The sequence below is a fragment of the Scyliorhinus canicula genome, chromosome 8 (genome assembly GCF_902713615.1).
Source record: "Scyliorhinus canicula chromosome 8, sScyCan1.1, whole genome shotgun sequence".
NCBI lineage: Eukaryota > Metazoa > Chordata > Chondrichthyes > Carcharhiniformes > Scyliorhinidae > Scyliorhinus > Scyliorhinus canicula.
Genome location: NC_052153.1, coordinates 139,707,105 through 139,733,442, shown reverse-complemented (window position 1 = coordinate 139,733,442; position 26,338 = coordinate 139,707,105). Strand labels below are relative to the sequence as shown.

The following is a 26,338-nucleotide window of genomic DNA, read 5'->3' as shown; positions in this document are numbered from 1 at the left end:
AACGAACATTAAAGCCACCACAGGGCCTATTACACCAGCTAACCCATTGAAGGGGCACAGATTCAAGATAAGAGCTGGAAGGCTAAGAGGGGAGTTGAGGAGAAACCTTTTCACTCAAGAGGTTGGCGGGAGTCGGGAGCTCAATGCCTGAAAGGGTGGTTGAGTAAGAAATTCTTGTAACATTTAAGAGGCATTTAGACATGCACTTGCACTGCCAGAACCTCCAGATCCATGGGCCAAGTTGATTGAAAATGGGATTTGTGCAGTTAGATCTTTGTTGACCGGCATGGACATGATTGGCAAAATGGCCTTCTTCTGTTCTGAAGTGCCTATGAATCTATGAGTGTAATTCTAAACTCAATCTAGTACTCTTGTATAAGAACTTTAATTTCATCCATCAATTTCAGAATGTCAATTACACATCAATGACACTGTCAGATCTCACCTTTAAAAGCACCAATTTTCAGAGAATAAAGTTGACATATCCAGCAATGACAGTCTCTTTACTGATCAATCTGAATTCAGAAGAGGTGGAGTCTGAATATATTTTCTTCACCACAAATACTTTGTTTCAGACAAGTTGAACTCTGAAAATTAGAACTAACGAGTTGGTTGCAAAGATACTTGGCAGTAAATCAGCACATGTTGCTGTAAAAAGAGACAAGTCATTGGGATGGTACAGAGCTTGTGTAGTGAAGCAGACAAGACGTGGCTGTTGCCTTTACATTTTTCTAATTTCAAAAGTTAATTTTCCTGCAACTGATCTGGAATCTGTTCCAAAACTGACATGTTACAAAGTTATAATTTGTTGAGAAGAAACTGGCGCAATGCTAATCTGAGGACTGAAATAAATGTATCTTTAGGAAATTCAGCTGTTGTACCCACACTGCAACGACAAAGGCTTTTTACATGGGATCAATGCAAATACAATATGAACCAAGGAGACAGAGATAGCTGTTATCTATCATGCAAGATAATAAAATCATGGAATGGCGCAATACAATCCTGAAATGTGAGTCCCAGATTTTCCATGAGTCTGTTGACCCATGTGACTTCCATGGATATGACGACAGAAACAATAAATTTGCTCCTGCTCATATTCTACATTACATTCTCGAATAGTCCACCCAATTTGCTTAGGCTTTATACTGTAGATAACATTTACACATGGGATAATTAATGTTGTTAATTTAATCATAATAACTTTCTTACTGTGTTAGCCTTTCTTTTGCAAGATTCAGAGCATCCAGATGCATTTGAGCCAATCGCAGGCCAGGAAATGTCAAAAAAGCACCAATGAGAGCACAGAAAACAGCCAGAAACATTTTAAAGGTCAGTTTCGAGACAGGACCTCTGGAATAACAAAATAGAAGATTTGTTTTTAAAAATCAGTCATGTACAAAAATACTGAAAATGGTTGTTCAAAAAGATTTTAAAAGCTTCCTCAATGACAAATACCATAAATTAAATGATAATCAGTGAACAAAAAGAAACCTGAATGCTAGATTTACTGATCATTTTTTTAAATGTTGAAATTACTAAAGAATCATTTGTACTTGACAATTCATGGTACGTCATTGATGCCATTGCCAGGAGAGGCAAAGGTGTGGTGATATTGTTACTGGACTAGTAACCCAGGGCACAGGGGACCCGGGTGCAAATCCCACCAAGACAGATGGTGACATTTTAATTCAACAAAAATCTGAAATTAAAAGTTTAATGATGAGCATGAAACCATTGCTGATTGAAATCTGGCTCCATAAATGTCCTTTTGGGAAGGAAATCTGCCGTCCTTACCTGGTCTGGCCTACATGTGACTAGAGATCCACATGTGGTTGACTCTTAAATGCCCTCTAAAATGGCATACCAAACCAAGAAGAGCAATTAGGGATGAGCAACGAATGTTGGCCTAGCCAGCAATGCCCACATCCCATAACAAATAAAAAAAGTGCTACACTTTGAATCAGATTGGCAAAGATAGCCTGGAACATTGAGTTCGTAGAGTGTATTCGGGGCAATTTCCGAGATCAGTACATTCTAGGGCCAACCAGGGAACACACGATTCTGGACCTGGTAATGAGGCAGGATTAATTAATATCCTCATAGTAAAAAAAAGTCTCCAGGTGACAGTGATCATAACATGATAGAACGTCATATTCCATCAGAAGGGGGAAAGTGAAAGTCTAAGACTCGTGTTTGAAACCTTAATACAGGCAATTATAATAGTCTCAAAGCATACCTAGCTGAAGTGAATTGGGAGTGAGTTTAAAGCTAAGACAGTAGAGAGTCAGTGGCAGACTTCGAAGATGATATTTAATAACTCAGCAAATGGGAATAAGACTCTGAGAAGGATTCATCATCCATGGCTGAATAAGGAAGTTGAGGACAGTATCAAATTGAAAGAAACAAATCTGTAAAGTGGTATTAGTGGTAGGTTAGAAGATTGGTCAAATTTTAAGAACCAGCAAAGAAATGAAATAATAAAGAGGGAGAAAGAATCATGAGAGAATACCAGCTAGTAATATAAAAACAAATACTAATAGTTTCCACAAGTATTTAAATAAGAAAAGACTAACGAAAGCTAGTGATGGTTCTCTTAAGAGTGTGAGCCAGGGCATTGATAATGGAAAACAAGTAAATGGCGGAAGCGTTGAACAGGTGTTTTGTATTTGTTTTCACGGTAATATTAGGAAAACAAAGGTAGTTTTAAGGACTTTATAGTTGTATTGGTAAACATTAGAAATGAGGTATAGCTTTTAGTGGGTTTAGTTAAATATTTGTGCTAGGAAGGGTAAAAACCTATAGGTAGGTTCATGCTGGAAAAAGGTATGGTATGTGTCGGGGTTGGTTTCAATTCCAACTGTGGTTCTATTGTGCTTAGAGGGGGTTACAACGTCAAGAGTAAATAGAAGTAAATCGTTGTAAGTGACAGGCGGTCACTTTCCAGAGGGAAGGGCTTTCTTTAGTTCTTAGTTTTAACTGAAGCCAGAACAGTTTGAGACAGGGTGCTGGGGAGTGAACGGGTCTCAACTCTGTCAGGAGAAACTGGACAGGACAAGGGAGTTGCAAAGTCCAAGCTTTCTAAGGAACAATATACAATCCAGATAACCAGGGAATTGGGAGAGGCACAATGTTTAAGAAAAAGCAAAGAGGCCAAGGTATTGTTCAGAAGAATTCGAGGAAGAATAATGTTCAGAGTTAAAGAGACAATTGCAGTAACTAGATTTTTAAAAATAAATTTAGAATATCCAACACTTATTTTCCAATTAAGGCGCAATTTTGCATGGCCAATTCACCTACCCTGCACATCTTTTTGGGTTGTGGAGTTGAGACCCACGCAAACACGGGGAGAATGTACAAACTTCACAGACAGTGACCTGGGCCGGGATCGAACCTGGGTCCTCGGTGCCATGAGGCAGCAGTGCTAACCACTGCGCCACCATGCTGCCCTATGCAATAACTAGATTTAAAGTGGGCCAGCAGGTTTCAGAGGTAAATGGAATGTTTGATGTCATTTTAGTACCGTCTAGGAATTCAGAGTTAAAGCGATTGTGAACAGTTTGTACAGCAGTTAAGACAAAGAAACCCTAAAGGGGCTGGTGTAAAATCCTGGACTGGATTCACTGTTAAAAGTGGTGTGCATGTTTTGTTTAAAGTATCATTTGGAAAACCTTATCTGGATTTCTGAATGTAAAACGATAAGGGAAAGCACTGTGATAGAAGATTTTAAATGGTGTTTTGGGAGTGGAGTTTGGAAACTCGCTTGTGACAATCATCTGGGGAGATTCGGAGGAGGAAACCAGAAACCAACTTGGTTCAGAGTTGAGTGTGTGCATTTGACCACCGTCAATGTGTGCGCTTAAAAGGAATCATGTGTTAATGGGGTCATTGGAGCTTCAATCCATTTTGCAATCCATGTTAAATCTTAAAATGTGTGCATTTTGAAGCCAAGGGGGAGTTTTTCATATTCAATAAATGTTTTTCCTTGTTAAAATTAATTAGAATATCCAACTGTTATTTTCCAATTAAAGAGCAATGGCTCTGTTTCTCCCAGTTTTATTTTTTTAAACTAGTAAAAGCTACGGTCTTTTGAGCCAGGGTTCCATTCTAGGATCTTCCTATCCAGTTGTATCAACTGGGATCGTAACTGTATAAGACCTACAAAACCTCCCAAAGATACTTGAAAATACTCGGAAATTCTGAGGAACAAAGTGTGTTTGTCCGTAGAACTCTGATGGCGAAGGTCAGGTTACTAGGATAGTGAAAAAAGCATATGGAACACTTGCCTTCATCAATCGAGGCATAGATTACAAAAGCAGGGAAGGTCATATTGGAGTTGTAGACCACTTTGGTGAGGCCACAGCTGGAGTACAAGCAGGGGAGGTCATATTGGAACCGAAAATAAAATGCTGGAAAATCTCAGCAGGCCTGGCAGCGGTTTTGAGTCCAGATTCCAGATTTCGAGTCCTGCTGAGATTTCCGAGCATTTTCTTTTTGCTTTCAGATTCCACCATCCGCAGTAATTTGCTTTTATCCAGAGGTTATATTGGAGTCGTATACAACTTTGGTGAGGGCACAGCGGGAGTACTGTATGCAGTTCTGGTCGCCACATTATAGGAAGGATGTGATTGCACTGGAGGGGGTGCAGAGGAGATTTACCAGGATGTTGCCTGGGATAGAACATAATAGGTTGGATAGGCCTAGCTTGTTTTCGTTGGAGCAGAGAAGACTGAGGGGTGACCTAATCGAGGTGTAGAAGATGAGGGGCATGGACAGGGTGGATAGAGGGCAGCGGCTCCCCTTTGTTGAAGAATCAGTCAAGAGGGCACACAGGTCAAGGTATGGGGCAACACTTTGAGGAGGGGAAGGGAGAGGTGATGTGAGAAAAAACATATTTTACCTAGAGAGTGGTACCGGTCTGGAATGTACTGCTTTGGAGGGCAGTAGAGGCAGGTTACCTCACATCCTTTAAAAATTATCTGGATGAGCACTTGGCTCATCATAACATTCAATGCTGTGGGCCAAGTGCTGGCAAATGGGAGTAGGTAATGGGTCAGGTGTTTTTCCACGTGTCATTGCAGACTCGATGGGTCAAAGGACCACTTCTGCACTATGTGATTCTGTGAAATCAAGAGGGGAACAATCACCATCACTAGGCAGAAGGTGCTGGGGAAAACAATTGGGCCCAAAAGACCGACAGATCCAAGGACCAGATGGCCTTCATCTTAGGATCTTTAAAGAAGTGGCAACAAAAGTGGCATTGGTTATAACCTTCGATTCTAGAAGGGTTCCAGTGGAGTTCAAAAATAGCTAATTTAACACCTTCAAGAAAGGAGGGAGACAGAAAGCAGGGAACAACAAGCACGTTAATCCAATATCTGTCACAGAAGAAGTGCTAGAATCCATTACCAAAAGGTTATCGCAGGATACTTAGAAAATCGTAATTTGATCAGGGTCGACATTGGTTTGTGAAAGAAAAATGGTGTTTAACTAAGTAACAAAGCAAGGTGGATAATGGGGAATCTGTAGGTGTAGCGTACTTGATAAAAGGAGCCTTATTAAAAATTGATAAACAAGATTACATGGTAGAGGTAGCATATTGGCATGGATAAAGGATTGGTTAGGTAATAGGAAGCAGAGCATGGTGATGAATGGGTCATTTTAGGGTTGGCAAGTTGCAACAATTGTGGAGACCCACAAGGATCAGTGCTGGGGTCTCAACTATTTATAATCTACATTAGCGATTTGGACGAAGGAACCAAATATATGGCAGCTTAATTGCCAATGACACCAAGATAAGTTGTCAAGACGAGATAGAGAGTCTACAAGGAGATATAAGTAGGCTAAGTTGATAACTTTAATAAAGTTGATAAGTTTGATAAGGTTCCCCACAGTAGGCTATTGCAGAAAATAAGGAAGTATGGGATTGAAGGTGATTTAGCGGTTTGGATCAGTAATTGGCTAGCTGAAAGAAGACAGAGGGTGGTGGTTGATGGCAAATGTTCATCCTGGAGTTCAGTTACTAGTGGTGTACCGCAAGGATCTGTTTTGGGGCCACTACTGTTTGTCATTTTTATAAATGACCTGGAAGAGGGTGTAGATAGAAGGATGGGTTAGTAAATTTGCAGATGACACGAAGGTCGGTGGAGTTGTGGATAGTGCTGAAGGATGTTATAGGATACAGAGGGACATAGATAAGCTGCAGAGCTGGGCTGAGAGGTGGCAGATGGAGTTTAATGCGGAAAAGTGTGAGGTGGTTCACTTTGGAAGGAGTAACAGGAATGCAGAGTACTGGGCTAATGGCAAGATTCTTGGTAGTGTAGATGAACAGAGAGATCTCGGCATCCAGGTACATAAATCCCTGAAAGTTGCCACCCAGGTTAATAGGGCTGTTAAGAAGGCATATGGTGTGCTAGCCTTTATCAGCAGGGGGATTGAGTTTCGGAGCCACAAGGTCATGCTGCAGCTGTACATAACTCTGGTGCGGCCGCACCTGGAGTACTGCGTGCAGTTCTGGTCACCACATTATAGGAAGGATGTGGAAGCTTTGGAAAGGGTTCAGAGGAGATTTACTAGGATGTTGCCTGGTATGGAGGGAAGGTCTTACGAGGAAAGGCTCAGGGAATTGAGGTTGTTTTCGTTAGAGAGGAGAAGGCTGAGAGGTGACTTAATAGAGACATATAAGATAGTCAGGGGGTTAGATAGGGTGGACAGTGAGAGTCTTTTTCCTCGGATGGTGATGACCAACACGAGGGGACATAGCTTTAAATTGAGGGGTGATAGATATAGGACAGATGTCAGAGGCAGTTTCTTTACTCAGAGAGTAGTAGGGGTGTGGAACGCCCTGCCTGCAATAGTAGTAGACTCGCCAACTTTAAGGGCATTTAAGTGGTCACTGGATAGACATATGGATGAAAATGGAATAGTGTAGGTCAGATAGGCTTCAGATGGTTTCACAGGTCGGCGCACCATCGAGGGCCGAAGGGCCCGTACTGCGCTGTAGTGTTCTATGTTCTATGTAAGTGAAAGGGTAGAAATATGGCAGAGTATAATGTGGGAAAATGTGAACTTGTCCATTTTGGCAGGAAGAATAGAAAAGCAGTATACTATTTAAATTGAGAGATTACAGAACCCAGTGGTACAGAGGGATCTGGGTGTCCTGGTGCAGTGGGATCTGGGTGTTCTGGTGAATGAACCACAAAAGGTTAGTGTGCAGGTAAGCATGTGATTCAGAAAGCAAATGAAATGTTGACATTTATTGCAAGGGGAATTACATTGGGCAGCACGGTAGCATAGTGGTTAGCACAATTGCTTCTCAGCTCTAGGTCCCAGGTTCAATTCCCGGCTTGGGTCACTGTCTGTGCGGTGTCTGCACGTTCTCTCCGTGTGTGCATGGGTTTCCTCCAGGTGCTCCGGTTTCCTCCCACAGTCCAAAGATGTGCAGGTTAGGTGGATTGGCCATGCTAAATTGCCCTTAGTGTCCAAAATTGCCCTTAGTATTGGGTGGGGTTACTGGGTTATGGGGATAGGGTGAAGGTGTGGGCTTGGGTTGGGTGCTCTTTCCAAGAGCCAGTGCAGACTCAATGGGCTGAATGGCCTACTTCTGCACCATAAATTCTATGATTCTACAAGTTGGAAAGCTTTACTGTAGCTGAAAAGGCATTAACAACATCATATCTGGATTACTGTGTACAGGTTTGGTCTCCTTATTTGAAATAATTCCGTTAGACGCAGTTCAATGAAAGTTCTCTCGGCTCATTCCTGGGATGAGAAGCTCACCTTATGAAGAAAGGTATGGGACTATACCCACCTGAGCTTCGAAGAATGAGAGAAGCTCTTATTAACACATCAAAGTCCTAAGGGGTAATTTATTAGGGTAGATACCAAGAGGATGTGAAGACGATGTTTCCACTTGTGAGAGAGACTAGAACGAGGGGACACAGAATGAGGAGAAACCTTTTCTCCAACAGGGCCTTTAGAATGTGGATTTATCTTCCCCCGAAAGTAATGGAGGCTGGGTCATTGAACTTATTTAAGGCAGAATTAGACAGATCAAGGGTTATTTTTGTGGGGGGGGGGGGGGGGAAAAGAGTTGAGACCGCAACCAAATCAGCCATGATGTTACGGAATGGCAGAGCAAATTCGATGGTCTGAATGGCATACTTCTGCACATTACAATATAATTTTTATGCTTACAATTTATTATAAACAAAATTCCTTAACTTAGTAAAGATAGGTAGGCAGGTGAGGACAAGTCTGCTAACCTAACCTTTATTCCAACATCTTTATCTGCTGGCGAATGGCAAAGTGTGCAACTTCTAGAATAAATTATCTCTGCATACTATGGAAGTATACATACTCTTAATGCTGATAAGAGATATGCCAGTCAGGATAAAATGATATTGCATCAAATGAAAATTGTACAATTGCTGTATCCATTCTTCAAATTTAATTCTTTCCAAATGTTTATGAATTGGAAATATATGAACTATAATAAATTGCATTAACTGCACAACAGAAATTGCACACTAGCAACTGACAAATCACAAACTTGCATTACATCACAAAAGCAGGGTTATTTTTGTCATTATGTAAACAACCGTTATTGTGAAAGTAAAAGTTATTCAACCTACTGGGATTCCAGGCCTTGTTTCTCAAGGAACTGCAAAGCGCTGTCAGAAAAGTTTGCAAACCCTAAATATGGGTGGTTAAGAAAAGGGAGTGAAAAAAATAGCAGTTAATTTGACAGGAATTTCATTCAATATTTTGCATACATTCACAGAATAATATAAAAGGATATGTTGTCCTTATGGACCGTAAAAAAAAGAGTATTGAATGATCTTGATGTTCCTACAGTATTTGTTTTTAATGTTATCAACTTGCTTTAACCATTAAAAAAAATCAACAAATAGGCAATGGAATGAAAATGCTAATACTGCAGATCAAAAAAAGTGCACTGAAATAGAATTGAAAATTTGCCCCCACTCTAAATAAAGTGAAAATCCACTACAAGTTGGGTGAGAAGTACCATGGCAGCCTACATGGTAAACTCAAAGATAAGGAAGAGAAAGAGGACCATACATATGCCCATACATGTGTATTCTCTCTTAACTTTAGTTCTAAAATATAAATTCCTAATTCCAAGGCATTTATATTTTGATCTTAGTTACTTCATTGGAATCAGATGCAAAGTGTATAATGCAGCGTAATTGCAGTTCCTGCAGATACCTATTTGGGAACTGGGTGTGGATTTTGAAGTGACAGTCAAAAATCCAAACTCAAGTTATTCCAGCTCTCCCTCATACATCTTCTAACTGACCAACACTAGCAGAAACCGAGGGAGCCTGCTCAGCTTGGAAATGAATGTATACTGGATTCTTAACAGCTGCCAGTATAGAAAATGGAATATAATTCCACGTGTAACTGTGCTGTACTTTGCCACCTGTGAGGAATTATCTGCTTGATATAAATTTCCAGAATTCATCAAAACTTCCGTGATCAGAAACAATATAAAAAATCTGCAACAAATTGAAGAAATAATTGAAATGAACAAATGTATTGACTAAGAAGAACATAGCCTTATTGACCGGAGTGTTTACAGGCTTGTTTCAGACTTCTCAAAAATTATTTAATCTTTGTGAGGTTAGGCCAGTTTGGCGGCGAGGAGGAATTGCCTCACCTGAAAAGTTTATATGTGAGTGAGAGCACACTGCCATGTTGGCCCAGTCAAAGAGCGGACACAAAACATCTAAAGCAGGGGTGGGCAAACTTTTCCGTGCAAGGGCCACATTCAGAAATTCACAATTTTAAAGGGCCGCATAGTATATTAAGTAAAATAATTACTTCACCCGGTTATGATTCTGGGCGCCTCATATAGAACATAGAACAGTACAGCACAAAACAGGCCCTTCGGCCCTCGATGTTGTGCCGAGCAATGATCACCCTACTCAAGTCAACGTATCCACCCATACCAGTAAGTAACCAGTAAGTAGTAAAAAAAAAAAAAAATGTTTTTTTAAAAAGAAATTTGTTTTAAATGACTTGGTGGGCCGCATAAAGTCCTTTGGCGGGCCGCGGGCCGTAGCTTGCCCACCCCTGATCTAAAGTCATGCCAGAAATGGACACTAGTGCAAAACACAAGACATTAGGTACCCATAGAATTATGCTTCAGCATGCTCAAAAACGTCACATTTCACCACAAGGTCTATAACATAAATTTGCATAAAGTTACAATTTTGTGTAAAATATTTACCTAGAAAATAAAATAACCATTTTGAATATTGCAAACTATCTCCCCACTCCAAATCACACACTATCCCGGAACTCCATTGCCATTCCTTTACTGTCATTGGGTCAAAGTCTGAGAACTCCTTCCCCAATAACATTGTGGGTGTACCTACATGAAATAGACTGCAACTGAAGGCTCACCACCACTCCGGGACGCCTACGTCAAAAGATTTTTTAAAAGCATTCCATCGACCGTAGGTCAAATCAGAAAACTTCCTGGTTCAATGTACCAACTTCAGGAAAAAAAGTGCTCCAAATGGTTCAATCTTTGCCCTGGTACATTCCACTGAGAACTCCGGCAGTTGTGCCTTGGGGCTGAGACAATTGTCTTTAGCAACTGAAACTATCTTCCTTTGTGCTAGATATGGCAGCAACGAGTGGAGGGTTTTCCCCAGGATTCCCACTGATTGCTTTTTATTTTATTTCGGCCATACTCAGTCAAATGTTGCTGTGATGTTAAGAACAGTTATTCTCACTTCACCCCTGGAATTCACCTCTTTTGTCCACATTTGGACCAAGGCTGTAATGATGGATGTCAGAGCCCAATCGGAGCACCGGTGAGGTTATTATTGAGTAAGTGATGCTTGATACCTGCTGCACTCGAATAGTTTGACCCGAGGCATAGCTAGATCTGGGGCACAAGTCTTCAGTACTGCACCCGGCATGATGGCAGGACCCAAAGCCTTCTACCTAAATGATGACCACTGTTTGATATCACGTGGAGTGAATCCATAAAAAAACATTATATTGTCAGCACTTAAAGAAAAAGATCAGGTTTTATCAGTAAAATAAAATAATGAATGTGCGATGTTTCAATATAACATTTCAGAAGGACCAACTACAATACATTGTGTAAATAAAATACACAACTATTTAGAACATCATAACACTAAAATGAAAGAAAGACTCTTTTTTTCTAGCACCCTCACCTGGTCCAAAAGCACTTGACAGCCAATTAAATACTGTTTAAAGTAAGATACCATCGTAAAATAGGAAAAGCAGCAGGCCTTTGTGCAGAGTAATGTCACTCAAGTAGCAGTGTGATAACAATCAGCTAATCTGCTTCAGTAGGTTATCTGAGGAATAATAATTGGTCAGGATACTGGGGAGAACTCTTCTGCTCTCCTTCAAAATAATGTTCTGGGATTTTTGTTTAATGTTGATCCAAACAGCAGATGGTACCTCAGTTTAACTTCTCATCCTAAAGATGGGTCCACCAGTACTGCATTCCAAATGTCAGGCTGGATTTTGTGCTAATGTCTCTGAAGTGGGACTTGAACTCAGAAGCTGATGTGCTTCAGTCGTTGCTACATCAGCAGCTGCTTTGCTATGGGACTTCAGTCAGGTGATTGTACATAATTCTGTCAATCAGTTTCCTGGATTAGCATGCTCTGCGCAAGTCAACATGGAAAAATAATGAAGTACTCTACCCCAAAAAGTGATCATAATCTGTTCAAGTCCTGAGGTTTCCTTACCTTAACCTTATTCTCCAACAGTGAATCTAGACAACAAAAACTACTGCAAATCAAAGCCCAAGGTTTTATAGATCAAAGAGTTCCCTATGGAAACTAAGGACCCAAACCAAAGGCAGCTCTGCAGTGGAGAGTGATCACACTCTCCAACATTTCTGCAGGCCAGCCAAGAAGTTATGCAGCAATGTGCAAATGTGCAACTCCTGACACTAACTCGCCTGAGTGAATGGAATACTTTTGCTTAGTTGTCAAATAAGAGGACCACCTGCAGAAGGACTTCCAGAGCAACAGCTTCAAAAAACTGCAGTTCTCAATCACTCCACTGGGAGGGCCATTTACCCCTCTTTTAAGGGATTGAGCATACTTTTGAGACCTGCTGGAGGTGGTTATTCCATCCTTTGACCAGAGTCCTACCAGCACATGGATTGTAGTCACAATATAGCTATTTGTGTTGCAGCTATGCACAGTGCTGGAAGAGATATATTAATCACCCAATGAATATGCTACGGTTTCAATTTGATCCAGAACTCAGCACTATTTTGTTTGTATGGAAAAACTAGGTTAGGCAGCTGTTTCAACAGTATGGAAGAAATTATTTTTACAATTAAGTTACTAGAGTAGACAGTCAGAGACTTTTCCCCCGGGTGGAACAAACCATTACAAGGGGACATAAATTTAAGGTAAATGGTGGAAGATATAGGGGGGATGTCAGAGGTAGGTTCTTTACCCAGAGAGTAGTGGGGGCATGGAATGCACTGCCTGTGGAAGTAGTTGAGTCGGAAACGTTAGGGACCTTCAAGCGGCTATTGGATAGGTACATGAATTAGGGTAGAATAATGGAGTGCAGATTAATTTGTTCTTAAGGGCAGCACGGTAGCATTGTGGATAGCACAATTGCTTCACAGCTCCAGGGTCCCAGGTTCGATTTCGGCTTGGGTCACTGTCTGTGTGGAGTCTGCACATCCTCCCAGTGTGTGCGTGGTTTCCTCCGGGTACTCCGGTGTCCTCTCACAGTCCAAAGATGTGCAGGTTGGGTGGATTGACCATGATAAACTGCCCTTAGTGTCCAAAATTCTATGATCTATGATTAACCTAGGACAAAAGTTCGGCACAACATCGTGGGCCGAAGGGCCTGTTCTGTGCTGTATTTCTCTATGATTAAGCTTTATATCAAACCCAGCCAGGAGTAAAATAATGGATACAGGACAATACACAGCTTTCAAAAATCTATACATTTCATATAGGATACAGAAAGTGTGTTTGGCTATCTGTGACTTCTGGTCACATAGCTGCCCGAACCATTCCAGTCTTGGCAGTCTCAATGCAGTACTACCTGCACTAATTTTCCTGGTGCAGTTTCAGCCTCTACAGGTTCCTTCTAACCTCTATGTAGAACCATCAATAACGTATCAAGTGTAAAGCACTCCAGTCGAGTCAACTAACTGCAATCACCTCCCACCCAACCCCCATATGTGCAAGTTGATAGTCTCACTCAATCTTGCCTCCTCAGTTGCTCTTTTGGTCCTTTCTCTCTACTATTGTGCTCCCTTCCCAGCTACTGATTTGCCAGTGGTGCGAAAGTGAACACCCCAGAGAGAAAGCATGCAAGAATTATGGCGTGCAAGGCAAGTAGAAAACCAGCTACAGGAAAAGTAATTTTAAAAATTGTGAGCATCACCATAAATAAACACAATAAAAACATATTTGCACTGATGCCAGTAAAGGTGATAGTACTGCAAAAAAATGGAGCTATAGGGCTGTTACTTATTTAAGGCTGAAATTTTATATTCCAGTGTACAGTAATCAGCTAAAGTTTTAGGGTGAGATTTAAGGCTGGAATTTGATATTCCAGTGTACAGTAATGAGCTAAAATGTTAGGGTGAGATTTAAGGCTGGAATTGATATTCCAGTGTACAGTAGGCAGCTAAAATTTTAGGGTCAGTGCCACAAGTACCTGTCTCCAGTCCAAACTCCAGATAATTCTCGGTCACAATTAGGATCACCATTGCTTTTACAAAGAAAAAGCAGCCGAAAGTGATACAGAGTGACCTCTCCCCACCTTCTTCCGCTTTAAAGTAGTGAGTGGTCAGAGAAAACAGTACCTTACTGAAGAACATTTGTTAAGGAAAACATGTTCAAATAAGTGCAGGATTTCAAACTATTTTATTTTTAAGATACGAAACAAACAAAAACTGAACAGCAGTTGAACATGGGTCGGAGATTCACCGCTACAAATAATTCAGAGCCAAACAATTGTACACGAATTTCAGGTATTTTTGCTGCTCCTAGTATGGCTGCAGTAAATCCAATCAATTGTTTTCTCTCCCATCTGTCTACTTGAATACTGTAAATGGCACTACAATTCCACTTTTGAATACAACTTGGTTCATCAGTTGATTATTCAAGCCTCACCTGGATATTTATTCTGTAATTTTGGTTTTCAACCTCATTAAGAACCTCTAGCGGGCTTTGTTTTTTAAAAACCTATAAATTTAAAGATGTGGTCCCTACAAATAACAAATCATTTATACACTCTGGGTCTTTTATGCAGGATCTATGCTGAAGATCATGTTTACAAGTGCTGATACAGGCAAATAATTTCTGTTTTGAGAGTTGCTGGCTTTAGCCTATCGTTTTTAGGTATCAATAAGGTTAGTTCTCAACTGTGCACAACACTAAATGATCTGAAACAGTGGGAGTACATTATCCTTTAAATAGCCAGCTCAAAATTTCAGGTTGTCTGGATCAAATATTTAATAAAGTGGTCATATTCTACCTATGTCCTCATTCACTATATTAGCTATTGCCTTCTGTTTCAAGTTTCCATCTCTTAAAAAGTTATAACATCCCTGCTTTATTATTTGTGCCCTGAACTCCATCTGGAAGATGGGATCCACCCTGATAAACATGCCTCTGATCTTTTAAAAATTTGTTCCAAAGGCAGGCCAGCAGCACGGTTCAATTCCCGTACCAGCCTCCCTATACAGGCGCCGGAATGTGGCGACTAGGGGGCTTTTCACAGTAACTTCATTTGAAGCCTACTTGTGACAATAAGCGATTTTCATTTCATTTTTCATTTCAAAGGTTGATTTTTTTTTAAACCAACCAAGGTTTTCTTTTAGCTTACCTTATTTTACTTGGGGTCGCCAAAATGCTGGTTGATCACCCTTCTACATCTTTTCCGATCAGTCACCCATTCCTCTTCCAATGCCACTGCATTCTTTCATCTGATGTCGAAAATTCATCTTCTACACCTTCCTGGCAGTTCCAGCTCCATTTCTCACCATTTGTCCTCTTTCACTCAGCAACAAATGACCATGTCATTTAAATCTCATCTCAGCTATTTTCTTGGTGCTTCCCAATCTTCAATGATTCCTGATGTACTGATGTCTGATATTATCCTTTCTCATCACTCCATATATCATCCATCAGCATCCATATCTCATTTGTATTCAATGGTAGCTCTCCTCTTTTTTTGATGATGCCCATGATTTTGCACTGCATAACAAGGTCATTCTCGCAACTATCCTGCATTTTTTTTCAGCTTCAGCATTTTCTAAAACAACACTCCACTGCATTTCTTTCAAGTACTCCAACCAGGGCTAATCCTTTAATTTTCATTCCCATACTTCCATCTTCTGCTACTACTGACCCCAGGTACTTGAAGCTGCTGACTTTCTCCAGCTCTTCACCCATAATCTTTACACTCTATAAGCAGGCACCACTGAGTCAAAATACAATGACATTTTGTAGTAAATTAAGATTGTAACCAGAGGAAAGAACGAGTTCTGTATTATCATTCCAAATGAAGCACTTTCACCAGTCATCATGGCCTGGAATTTGCTGTGGTAATGGTGACAGAAGTGTCAATTTGACTGCTTTGTCCTAGATTGCATTGAGCTCTTGAGTGTTGTCGGAGTTGCACTCATCCAGGCAAATGGAATGTAATCCATCACACTCCTGACTTGTCCCTTGTAGATGGAGGGCAGACTTTGGGGAGTCAGGAAGGGTAATGCCACTGAACGTCAAGGGGAGATGGTAAGATTTTTTCTTCGAATAGAATCACTACGGTGATACATCACAGATAGTAATACAATCTGAAGGAAGCCATTCGGCCCATTGCATATGCACCGGCCCTCTTTAAGAACGCCTGCCTATGCCTCCGCCCCACCTTATCCCCGTAAACCAGTAACCCCACCTAACCTGTTTCGACACCAAGAGACCAGGAAGACCCGGGGGGGGGGGGGGGGGGGGGGGGGAAGACACGACGACACACGACAACACACGACGACACCATACAAACTCCGCACAGACAGTGGCCCGAGGCGGAAATTGAACCCGGGTCCCTGGCGCTGAGGCAGCAGTGCTAACCACTGTATCGCCATTGTTAGAGATGGTCATTGCCTGGCACTTGCATGGTACATATGTTACTTGCCACCTATCAGCCAAGCCTAAATACTGTCAAGGTCTTGCGGCGTTTCAACAAGGACTGCTTCAGTATCTGCAAAGTCACAAATGATGCTGAGTAATCATAAGCAAACATTCCCCCTTCTGTAATCATAAATCATTTATTTTGCTCTCTAAAATTAAAAGGTAAAGTTTATGAAGTGCTTTTATCTTCCCAGTTGACTGTAAATTAATACTTTAAGGTGAGTGAGACCATACCTGCTTGCTGACATTATTGCAGCTCCATGCCAAGACATTTCCTTAATTTGACACCAGATTTGAACTACTGTTGTGAAGGAGATAATCCAGACCATCGAGATTGCTCGACCTGTGTTGGCTGCTTCTTTGAAGACAGTGACAAGCGTCCTTATTTTACCCTGACTTTAAATTCAGCACATCACGGGCAATTGATCACAAGCAAGTCATTATAGTAATACAATCTGATTAACTCGCAATTTAAAATCAACTTTCTAGGTTCCCACATGTGGAAGATTTTGCATGCTCAATGCGTCAATTTGTTCAATTCCAAATTAAGAACATTACATTATTACAAAAATAGTTCAACAGGAAAAAGTCCTTTAATCACGTGTGGCTCTCAAGAAGGAACAATCAGGTTTGCAATATTGCATATGGGGAGTAACATTCCAATCCTGAGGGCGCTCTGGGTAAGATTGCATCACCATTGATACATTGCTTGTCTGCTGAAGAAAGATTTGGCTCACAAATAAAACACTTTCATACAAAGCCAAAACATAGAATAATGACAATGGCAGGGGGGGAGTTACAAGACTGTAATTCAATCATGAGGTTCTAATAACATCACAAACCACTGAAGCTTTAATTACAATTTAAAACATCCTCCACAACAAGGTACAATAACTGACTGTTCTGCATGCATCAAGCGTCATGTAGTTCAGGAGATCTGAATTGTGACTGTTTGGAAGTAAGTAACACTTCCAAAAAGGTTTACAATACATATTGAAAAAAACTTTTCAGCTCTGATTTTAAGGATGACATTTTGCATTTTTTTGTTTTAGTTACTAAATAACAGCATCTAGGAAGAAAATTATTTTGTTAAAAGTTCACATTGTGCAATTGGATAACTAAAGAGAAAATATAACTCCCTCTACACAGCAGAAATTGGACGAGCAGTGAACTCAACAGTCTTTCCTATTATAAAAACAATGCTTCTTGGGTAGTTGAGGCACCAGTCAGAGTTAGGCAGGAACGTCATCAATAATTATGAATCTGGGTTTCCAAAGTCATTAGGACTCTGACGTAATTCAACTGCAGAGTGAACAGAGTGTCTGGTGTAAATGCTCCATTTACCAGCAAAAGCTGTCAGCAAAGTTTAAACATTTTTTGTGGGATGGGAGTGATGAGTACTCCACATTCTATAAAGAAAGTTTGGGCTGTTTCAAACTTGTACCTACAATCTTCCAATGGGAAGACACGATGGTAAAGTGGTTAACACTGCTGCCTCATAGCACCAGGGACCTGGGTTCAGATCCAACCTCCAGAGACTGTCTAGGGTGGCACAGTGGTTAGCACTGCTGCTTCACAACTCCAGGGGTTCAATTTCGGCCTCGGATGACTGTCTGTCTGGTGTTTGCAACCCCCCCACCCCCCGTGGATTTCCTCCGGGTGCTCCAGTTTCCTCCCACAGTCCAAAGATGTGCAGGTTAGGTAGATTTGCTTTGCAAAATTGCCCCTTAGTGTCCAAAAGGTTAGGTGGGGTTACTGGGGATGGGATGGAGGTGTGGACTTAAGTAGGGTGCTCTTTCCGAGGACCGGTGCAGACTCGATGGGCCGAATGGTCTCCTTCTGCACTGTAAATTCTATGATTCTACACTCTCCATCACCCCTCTGGCCTGCAGGGACTCTCCCAACCACTGCCTCTCATAACTTAGCTGACTGCTCGTGTGGCAGCTGCTGGACGATCCGATCTTTACAGACTCAAATCCAAGCTGCCTCGGAACATCCATTCCAGGATGTTCAGCCACACATTCCTCGGACATTCATCCCAGGAACTAAAATTCCTACAAATGTATTTACATCAATGATGATGCTTGACTAACTAGGTCAGAGTGGTAGATTTTAAACAAAGAATAAGGGCCTTATAGAGGTAATGTGTGCTATTGCATGCACAAGCAGTTATTACGATCCCAGACCAGACCACAACAGTGGCTAGGATACTGGACCAAAATACCAATATTTTAGTTTATTTTAAGATTGTGCAGAAATCTTTATTGTTGTCACAAATAGGCTAACATTAACACTGCAATTAAGTTACTGTGAAAAGCCCCTAGTCACCACATTCCGGCACCTGTTCGGGTACACAGAGGGAGAATTCAGAATATCCAATTCACCTAACAGCACGTCTTTCGGGATTTGTGGGAGGAACTGATCAGCTGTTCTGGGGAAATTTGCATACGTGCAGTGCGGTCAGCCTAAGTTGAAGGTGAATCTGCGAAGGAGACCCGAGGAGTTTGAGTGAAGGCAATCATCCAGCAGAGGGCAGCAGAGCAGAGCTACTGATCAGCTGTTCAGGGGAAATTTGCATACGTGCAGTGCGGTCAGCCTAAGTTGAAGGTGAATCTGCGAAGGAGACCCGAGGAGTTTGAGTGAAGGCAATCATCCAGCAGAGGGCAGCAGAGCAGAGCTACTGATCAGCTGTTCTGGGGAAATTTGCATACGTGCAGTGCGGTCAGCCTAAGTTGAAGGTGAATCTGCGAAGGAGACCCGAGGAGTTTGAGTGAAGGCAATCATCCAGCAGAGGGCAGCAGAGCAGAGCTACTGATCAGCTGTTCTGGGGAAATTTGCATACGTGCAGTGCGGTCAGCCTAAGTTGAAGGTGAATCTGCGAAGGAGACCCGAGGAGTTTGAGTGAAGGCAATCATCCAGCAGAGGGCAGCAGAGCAGAGCTACTGATCAGCTGTTCTGGGGAAATTTGCATACGTGCAGTGCGGTCAGCCTAAGTTGAAGGTGGTTTGTGGAGAGGCTGTTGGCAAGTGACAGTTAAACCCGAAACACTTCATGAGTGTTTCCCACCCTACCCCACGGTGGTTGGGAAGCGGGAGCAGGGGCCTGTCGTGAAGGTGAGTGAGTGCCTTTAAATTTGCTTAACTTTCAGCAGGAGCAGGGTTTGAGGTAATATCAGGTAAGCTCTTCCTTTCTTTTTCTTTTTCTTGTTTTTTTTTTTAAATCTAGAGGTGATGTCAGGGAAGGCAGTACAATGCTCCTCCTGCAGAATGTTTGAGGTGAGGGACGCCGTCAGTGTCCCTGCTGATTTCATCTGTGGGAAGTGCACCCAACTCCAGCTCCTCAAAAACCGTGTTAGGGACCTGGAGCTTGAGCTGGATGAACTTTGGATCATTCGGGAGGCAGAGGGGGTCATAGATAGGAGCTTCAGGGAAGTAGTTACACCAAAGACTGGAGATAGATGGGTAACTGTAAGAGGGACTGGGAAGAAGCAGTCAGTGCAGGGACCCCCTGCGGTCGTTCCCCTGAGTAACAAGTATACCGTTTTGGATACTTGTGGGGGGGACGACTTACCAGGGGTAAGCCATGGGGTACGGGCCTCTGGCACGGAGTCTGTCCCTGTTGCTCAGAAGGGAAGGGGGGAAAGGAGTAGAACATTAGTAATTGGGGACTCAATAGTCAGGGGCACAGATAGGAGATTTTGTGGGAGCGAGAGAGACTCACGTTTGGTATGTTGCCTCCCAGGTGCAAGGGTACGTGATGTCTCGGATCGTGTTTTCCGGGTCCTTAAGGGGGAGGGGGAGCAGCCCCAAGTCGTAGTCCACATTGGCACTAACGACATAGGTAGGAAAGGGGACAAGGATGTCAGGCAGGCCTTTAGGGAGCTAGGATGGAAGCTCAGAGCGAGAACAAACAGAGTTGTTATCTCTGGGTTGTTGCCCGTGCCACATGATAGTGAGACGAGGAATAGGGAGAGAGAGCAATTAAACACGTGGCTACAGGGATGGTGCAGGCGGGAGGGATTCAAATTTCTGGATAACTGGGGCTCTTTCTGGGGAAGGTGGGACCTCTATAGACAGGATGGTCTACATCTGAACCGGAGGGGCACCAATATCCTGGGGGGGAGATTTGTTAGTGCTCTTTGGGGGGGTTTAAACTAATTCAGCAGGGGCATGGGAACCTGGATTGTAGTTTTGGGGTACGGGAGATTGAGAGTATAGAGGTCAGGAGCACAGATTTGACTTCGCAGGAGGGTGCCAGTGTTCAGGTAGGTGGTTTGAAGTGTGTCTACTTCAATGCCAGGAGTATACGAAATAAGGTAGGGGAACTGGCAGCATGGGTTGGTACCTGGGACTTCGATGTTGTGGCCATTTCAGAGACATGGATAGAGCAGGGACAGGAATGGTTGTTGCAGGTTCCGGGGTTTAGGTGTTTTAGTAAGCTCAGAGAAGGGGGCAAAAGATGGGGAGGTGTGGCGCTGCTAGTCAAGGACAGTATTACGGTGGCGGAAAGGATGCTAGATGGGGACTCTTCTTCTGAGGTAGTATGGGCTGAGGTTAGAAACAGGAAAGGAGAGGTCACCCTGTTGGGAGTTTTCTATAGGCCACCTAATAGTTCTAGGGATGTGGAGGAAAGGATGGCGAAGATGATTCTGGAAAAGAGCGAAAGTAACAGGATAGTTGTTATGGGAGACTTTAACTTTCCAAATATTGACTGGAAAAGATATAGTTCGAGTACATTAGATGGGTCATTCTTTGTACAATGTGTGCAGGAGGGTTTCCTGACACAATATGTTGACAGGCCAACAAGAGGCGAGGCCACATTGGATTTGGTTTTGGGTAATGAACCAGGCCAGGTGTTAGATCTGGAGGTAGGTGAGCACTTTGGAAACAGTGACCACAATTCAGTGACCTTTACGTTAGTGATGGAAAGGGATAAGTATACCCCGCAGGGCAAGAGTTATAGCTGGGGGAAGGGCAATTATGATGCCATTAGACATGACTTAGGATGTGTTGGTTGGAGAAGTAGGCTGCAAGGGTTGGGCACACTGGATATGTGGAGCTTGTTCAAGGAACAGCTATTGCATGTTCTTGATAAGTACGTACCAGTCAGGCAGGGAGGAAGGGGTCGAGCGAAGGAACCGTGGTTTACCAAAGAAGTGGAATCTCTTGTTAAGAGGAAGAAGGAGGCCTATGTGAAGATGAGGCATGAAGTTTCAGTTGGGGCGCTTGATAGTTACAAGGAAGCGAGGAAGGATCTAAAGAGAGAGCTGAGACGAGCAAGGAGGGGACATGAGAAGTCTTTGGCAGGTAGGATCAAGGAAAACCCAAAAGCTTTCTATAGGTATGTCAGGAATAAAAGAATGACTAGGGTAAGAGTAGGGCCAGTCAAGGACAGTGGTGGGAAGTTGTGTGTGGAGGCTGAGGAGATAAGCGAGATACTAAATGAATACCTTTCGTCAGTATTCACTCAAGAAAAAGATAATATTGTGGAGGAGAATGCTGAGACCCAGGCTGTTAGAATAGATGGCATTGAGGTGCGTAGAGAAGAAGTGTTGGCAATTCTGGACAAGGTGAAAATAGATAAGTCCCCGGGGCCGGATGGGATTTATCCTAGGATTCTCTGGGAAGCCAGGGAAGAGATTGCTGAGCCTTTGGCTTTGATTTTTAGGTCATCATTGGCTACAGGAATAGTGCCAGAGGACTGGAGGATAGCAAATGTGGTCCCTTTGTTCAAGAAGGGGAGTAGAGATAACCCCGGTAACTATAGGCCGGTGAGCCTAACGTCTGTGGTGGGTAAAGTCTTGGAGAGGATTATAAAAGATACGATTTATAATCATCTAGATAGGAATAATATGATTAGGGACAGTCAGCATGGTTTTGTGAAGGGTAGGTCATGCCTCACAAACCTTATCGAGTTCTTTGAGAAGGTGACTGAACAGGTAGACGAGGGTAGAGCAGTTGATGTGGTGTATATGGATTTCAGTAAACCGTTTGATAAGGTTCCCCACGGTCGGCTATTGCAGAAAATACGGAGGCTGGGGATTGAGGGTGATTTAGAGATGTGGATCAGAAATTGGCTAGTTGAAAGAAGACAGAGAGTGGTAGTTGATGGGAAATGTTCAGAATGGAGTTCAGTTACGAGTGGCGTACCACAAGGATCTGTTCTGGGGCCGTTGCTGTTTGTCATTTTTATAAATGACCTAGAGGAGGGCGCAGAAGGATGGGTGAGTAAATTTGCAGACGACACTAAAGTCGGTGGAGTTGTAGACAGTGCGGAAGGATGTTGCAGGTTACAGAGGGACATAGATAAGCTGCAGAGCTGGGCTGAGAGGTGGCAAATGGAGTTTAATGTGGAGAAGTGTGAGGTGATTCACTTTGGAAAGAATAACAGAAATGCGGAATATTTGGCTAATGGTAAAATTCTTGGTAGTGTGGATGAGCAGAGGGATCTCGGTGTCCATGTACATAGATCCCTGAAAGTTGCCACCCAGGTTGATAGGGTTGTGAAGAAGGCCTATGGTGTGTTAGCCTTTATTGGTAGAGGGATTGAGTTCCGGAGCCATGAGGTCATGTTGCAGTTGTACAAAACTCTAGTACGGCCGCATTTGGAGTATTGCGTACAGTTCTGGTCGCCTCATTATAGGAAGGACGTGGAAGCTTTGGAACGGGTGCAGAGGAGATTTACCAGGATGTTGCCTGGTATGGAGGGAAAATCGTATGAGGAAAGGCTGATGGACTTGAGGTTGTTTTCGTTAGAGAGAAGAAGGTTAAGAGGTGACTTAATAGAGGCATACAAAATGATCAGAGGGTTAGATAGGGTGGACAGCGAGAGCCTTCTCCCGCGGATGGAGGTGGCTAGCACGTGGGGACATAGCCTTAAATTGAGGGGTAATAGATATAGGACAGAGGTCAGAGGTGGGTTTTTTACGCAAAGAGTGGTGAGGCCGTGGAATGCCCTACCTGCAGCAGTAGTGAACACGCCAACATTGAGGGCATTTAAAAATTTATTGGATAAGCATATGGATGATAAGGGCATAGTGTAGGTTAGATGGCCTTTAGATTTTTTTCCATGTCGGTGCAACATCGAGGGCCGAAGGGCCTGTACTGCGCTGTATCGTTCTATGTTCTATGAAAGCGGAGCACCCGCAGGAAATCCACGCAGACACAGGGAGAACGTGCAGACTCCACACAGGCAGTGACCCAAGCCGGGAATCGATCCTGGAGCCGTGAAACAACAGTGCTACTCACTGTGCTACCCTGCCGCCCGAAATAATGATTCGCTCCAGGAGTGATTGCATGAAAAAAAAAATAGGGCTTGGGTATTTCTAAAACAAAACCTTTATTATAAATACAACATTAAACTTTTAACTTTGCACCCAAAAAAGAACAGCTTACCACTTAACTATATAATTTTCCATTAAACAACAAGAAAGGAAACATACAGCTCTTAATCCATCTTAAAATTAGCAGCTTACTTTATAAAATAGATTTAGACCATAAGAGCATAAGGCATAGGGGCAGAATTAGGCCACTACCGCGGTCCATTGAGTCTGTTCCGCTGTTCAATCATGGCTGATATTTTTCTCATCCTCATTCTCCTACCTTCTCCCCATAACCCGATACCATTATTAATCAAAAACCTATCTATCTCTATCCTAAAGACACTCAGTAATTTGACCTCCACAGCCTTCTGCGGCAAAGAGTTCCACAGATTCACCACCCTCTGGCTGAAGAAATTCCTCCACATCTCTTTTTTAAAGGATTGTTCCTTTAGTCTGAGATTGTGCCTTCTGGTTCTAGTTTTTCCTAATAATGGAAACATCCTCTCCACGTCCACTCTATCCAGGCCTCTCAGTATTCTGTAAGTTTCAATAAGATTCCCCCCTCATCCTTCTAAACTCCAAAGAGTACAGACACAGAGTCCTCAACCATTCCTCATACGACAAGCTCTTCATTCCAGGGATCATTCTTGTGAACCTCCTCTGGACCCTTTCCAAGGCTAGCACATCCTTCCTTTGATACGGGGCCCAAAACTGTTCACAGAACTCCAAATGGGTTCTGACCAGAACCTTATACAGCCTCAGAAGCACACCCCTGCTCTTGTATTCTAGCCCTCTCTACATGAATGCTCTGGTTGGGACCCCTTCAGGCTCTGGCTGAGTATCTTCAAATAGCAGCTTCAACTGGGTTGATTCAGCCTCTCTTCCTTTATTTCAGACAAGAATGCTCTGCTTTTAAAATCTTACTCTTTTATTTCTCTGTGCTCTGCTTTTAAAATCTAACTCCCCCCCCCCATCCTACTGGGAAAGAAAACTGCCTTTCTGTGGTCTAAAAAACATATGGGTTGGCAAATCAGACTTCACTACCAAAAGCCTTTTCTCCAAAGCCCTGTCTCTCTCCACAGCTTTCTTTAAAACTGCCCCTCTCCACGGCATCTCAAAATGTTTCTCTGCATTCACAGCATACAATACAGCTGTTCTTTTAAAAAAAGGTAATTTACTTATTTCAAACCATTTTCATTAATTTGCATTCACAAATGGTAAACTTGAATTTTACTATGCCTGTGTGAGACTCCATGCGTTTATATAAAACAATGTTTCACTTAAAAGGGCAGAAAAGTTACAACAGTGCACCGGAGTTTGAATGACCCATTGTATTTTTTGTGATTTAATTATGTGGGTCATATTTTCAGAATGTAATATTGGATAGCAATCACTGAAAAGGTTTTGATGACTACCTTTTATTGTGCCAACAAAAGACTGATATATGACAAAAGGAAAACAGGAAAAAAAGAAAACGTTCAGGGTTAGCACAGGGTAGCAATGAGAAAATGAAAAGTTGCAGAAGGGAAGAAAGTGGAAAGGAAACCAGTTAAGGTCTGTCAAAATAATGAGACAAGCAAATAAAAATATACACAAAAACTATACACCTTTTTTTCCAATCAGTGTAAGGAATTCTTTTTAATTTATTCTCCAAATGATGGTATAGTTTGCAAGGTTAACATTTATTGCCCATCGCTAGCTGGCCTCGAAAACCATTGTTAATGTAGTAGTTTGCTATAACACAGTGACTGGGCCATTTGTGAGCATGACTAACAGTCAGCTATCCTGCTCTGGAATTAGAATCACATGTAGGTCAGACCAGCTAAAGACAGGAGAGGTTCTGCCCTAAAGGATATTAGTGAACCAGTTGAACGTTACAACATTCTACCACCATTTACTGGGACCAGCTTATTCCCAGATTTTAGAGAAACTGAATAAAATTCTCAAATGGTCATGCCAAGATTTAAATTCCCACTCTTTGGATTGTCAGTCCAGTAATATTATCCCTAAATTAATATGCAAATGTATCCTTCAAAAAGGCACAGAAACAAACATGGTTATAGTTGCTTTGATAAATTACTAAAATTGCTGCTCTCCACATCAGCTAAGGCAAACGCACATCACTGTAAGCCTAGCATATATTACTAGCCAAAGGGCAGGAAGCAAAATTGGATCAAGCTACAGTCTTCCTAGTTAAACCAACAATGGCAGGGTAACAAGGGAGCAAAACAGAATTAAGCATTTTTGAAGATTATATATTTTTACCGGCAAATTGACAATGGGAATCAAAACTGCATTAATGAATTTGCAACTATCATAAACGACATGCATTCTCACTAAATACTGAACTTTAAATATTTGTCGCCAAAAATTCAGCATTCTAATCAAGATAATTAGGGCAAATATCAATTTTTTGGCTCTTCTTAAAAAAGGTACATAAAAACTTCCAATAATTGATATATGTCAAATCAATAATTACAGCAATACTAATGACCTTCAAGGAATTCAACAAACTAACACAAATATCGTCAAAAGAAAAAGTTGTTACTGAATTTAGCTACTTATGCTCACAATCCACTTGCGGTCATTCTTGCACTTGTCTCAATGGTGCTAATAGAATTTTCTTGTACATTAGATATTCTTTTGGCCCATAAATAACACCTTTTTCTCACAGGCTAACAAGGAGTTGCTGTTTGAAATTTGCAAGGATCAATAAATTAGTTTATTACATCGAGGAACAGCCCAAATCATTACATTCTGTTAAGATAATTTAAAACTCATCAGCATTGTGGTCAACAAAAATATTTGGTACGGCATTAAAGAATAC

General features: G+C 42.1%; 1 protein-coding gene across 8 annotated transcripts in view; it reads right to left on the bottom strand.

Annotated features, from left to right (window-relative positions):
- tmem161b (transmembrane protein 161B) overlaps nt 1-26,338 on the bottom strand; it is an 81,692-nt gene that overhangs the window by 21,696 nt on the left and 33,658 nt on the right. For 7 of the 8 annotated variants that reach the window (XM_038805323.1, XM_038805326.1, XM_038805324.1 and 4 more), the window contains 3 exons: nt 13,714-13,865; nt 8,634-8,694; nt 1,213-1,353 (listed from right to left, as the gene is read on the bottom strand). In XM_038805323.1, coding sequence (XP_038661251.1) covers nt 1,213-1,353; nt 8,634-8,694; nt 13,714-13,865 — 354 coding nt within the window. The remainder of the gene's footprint in view (nt 1-1,212; nt 1,354-8,633; nt 8,695-13,713; nt 13,866-26,338) is intronic. The other variant, XM_038805328.1, reaches the window with a different exon arrangement.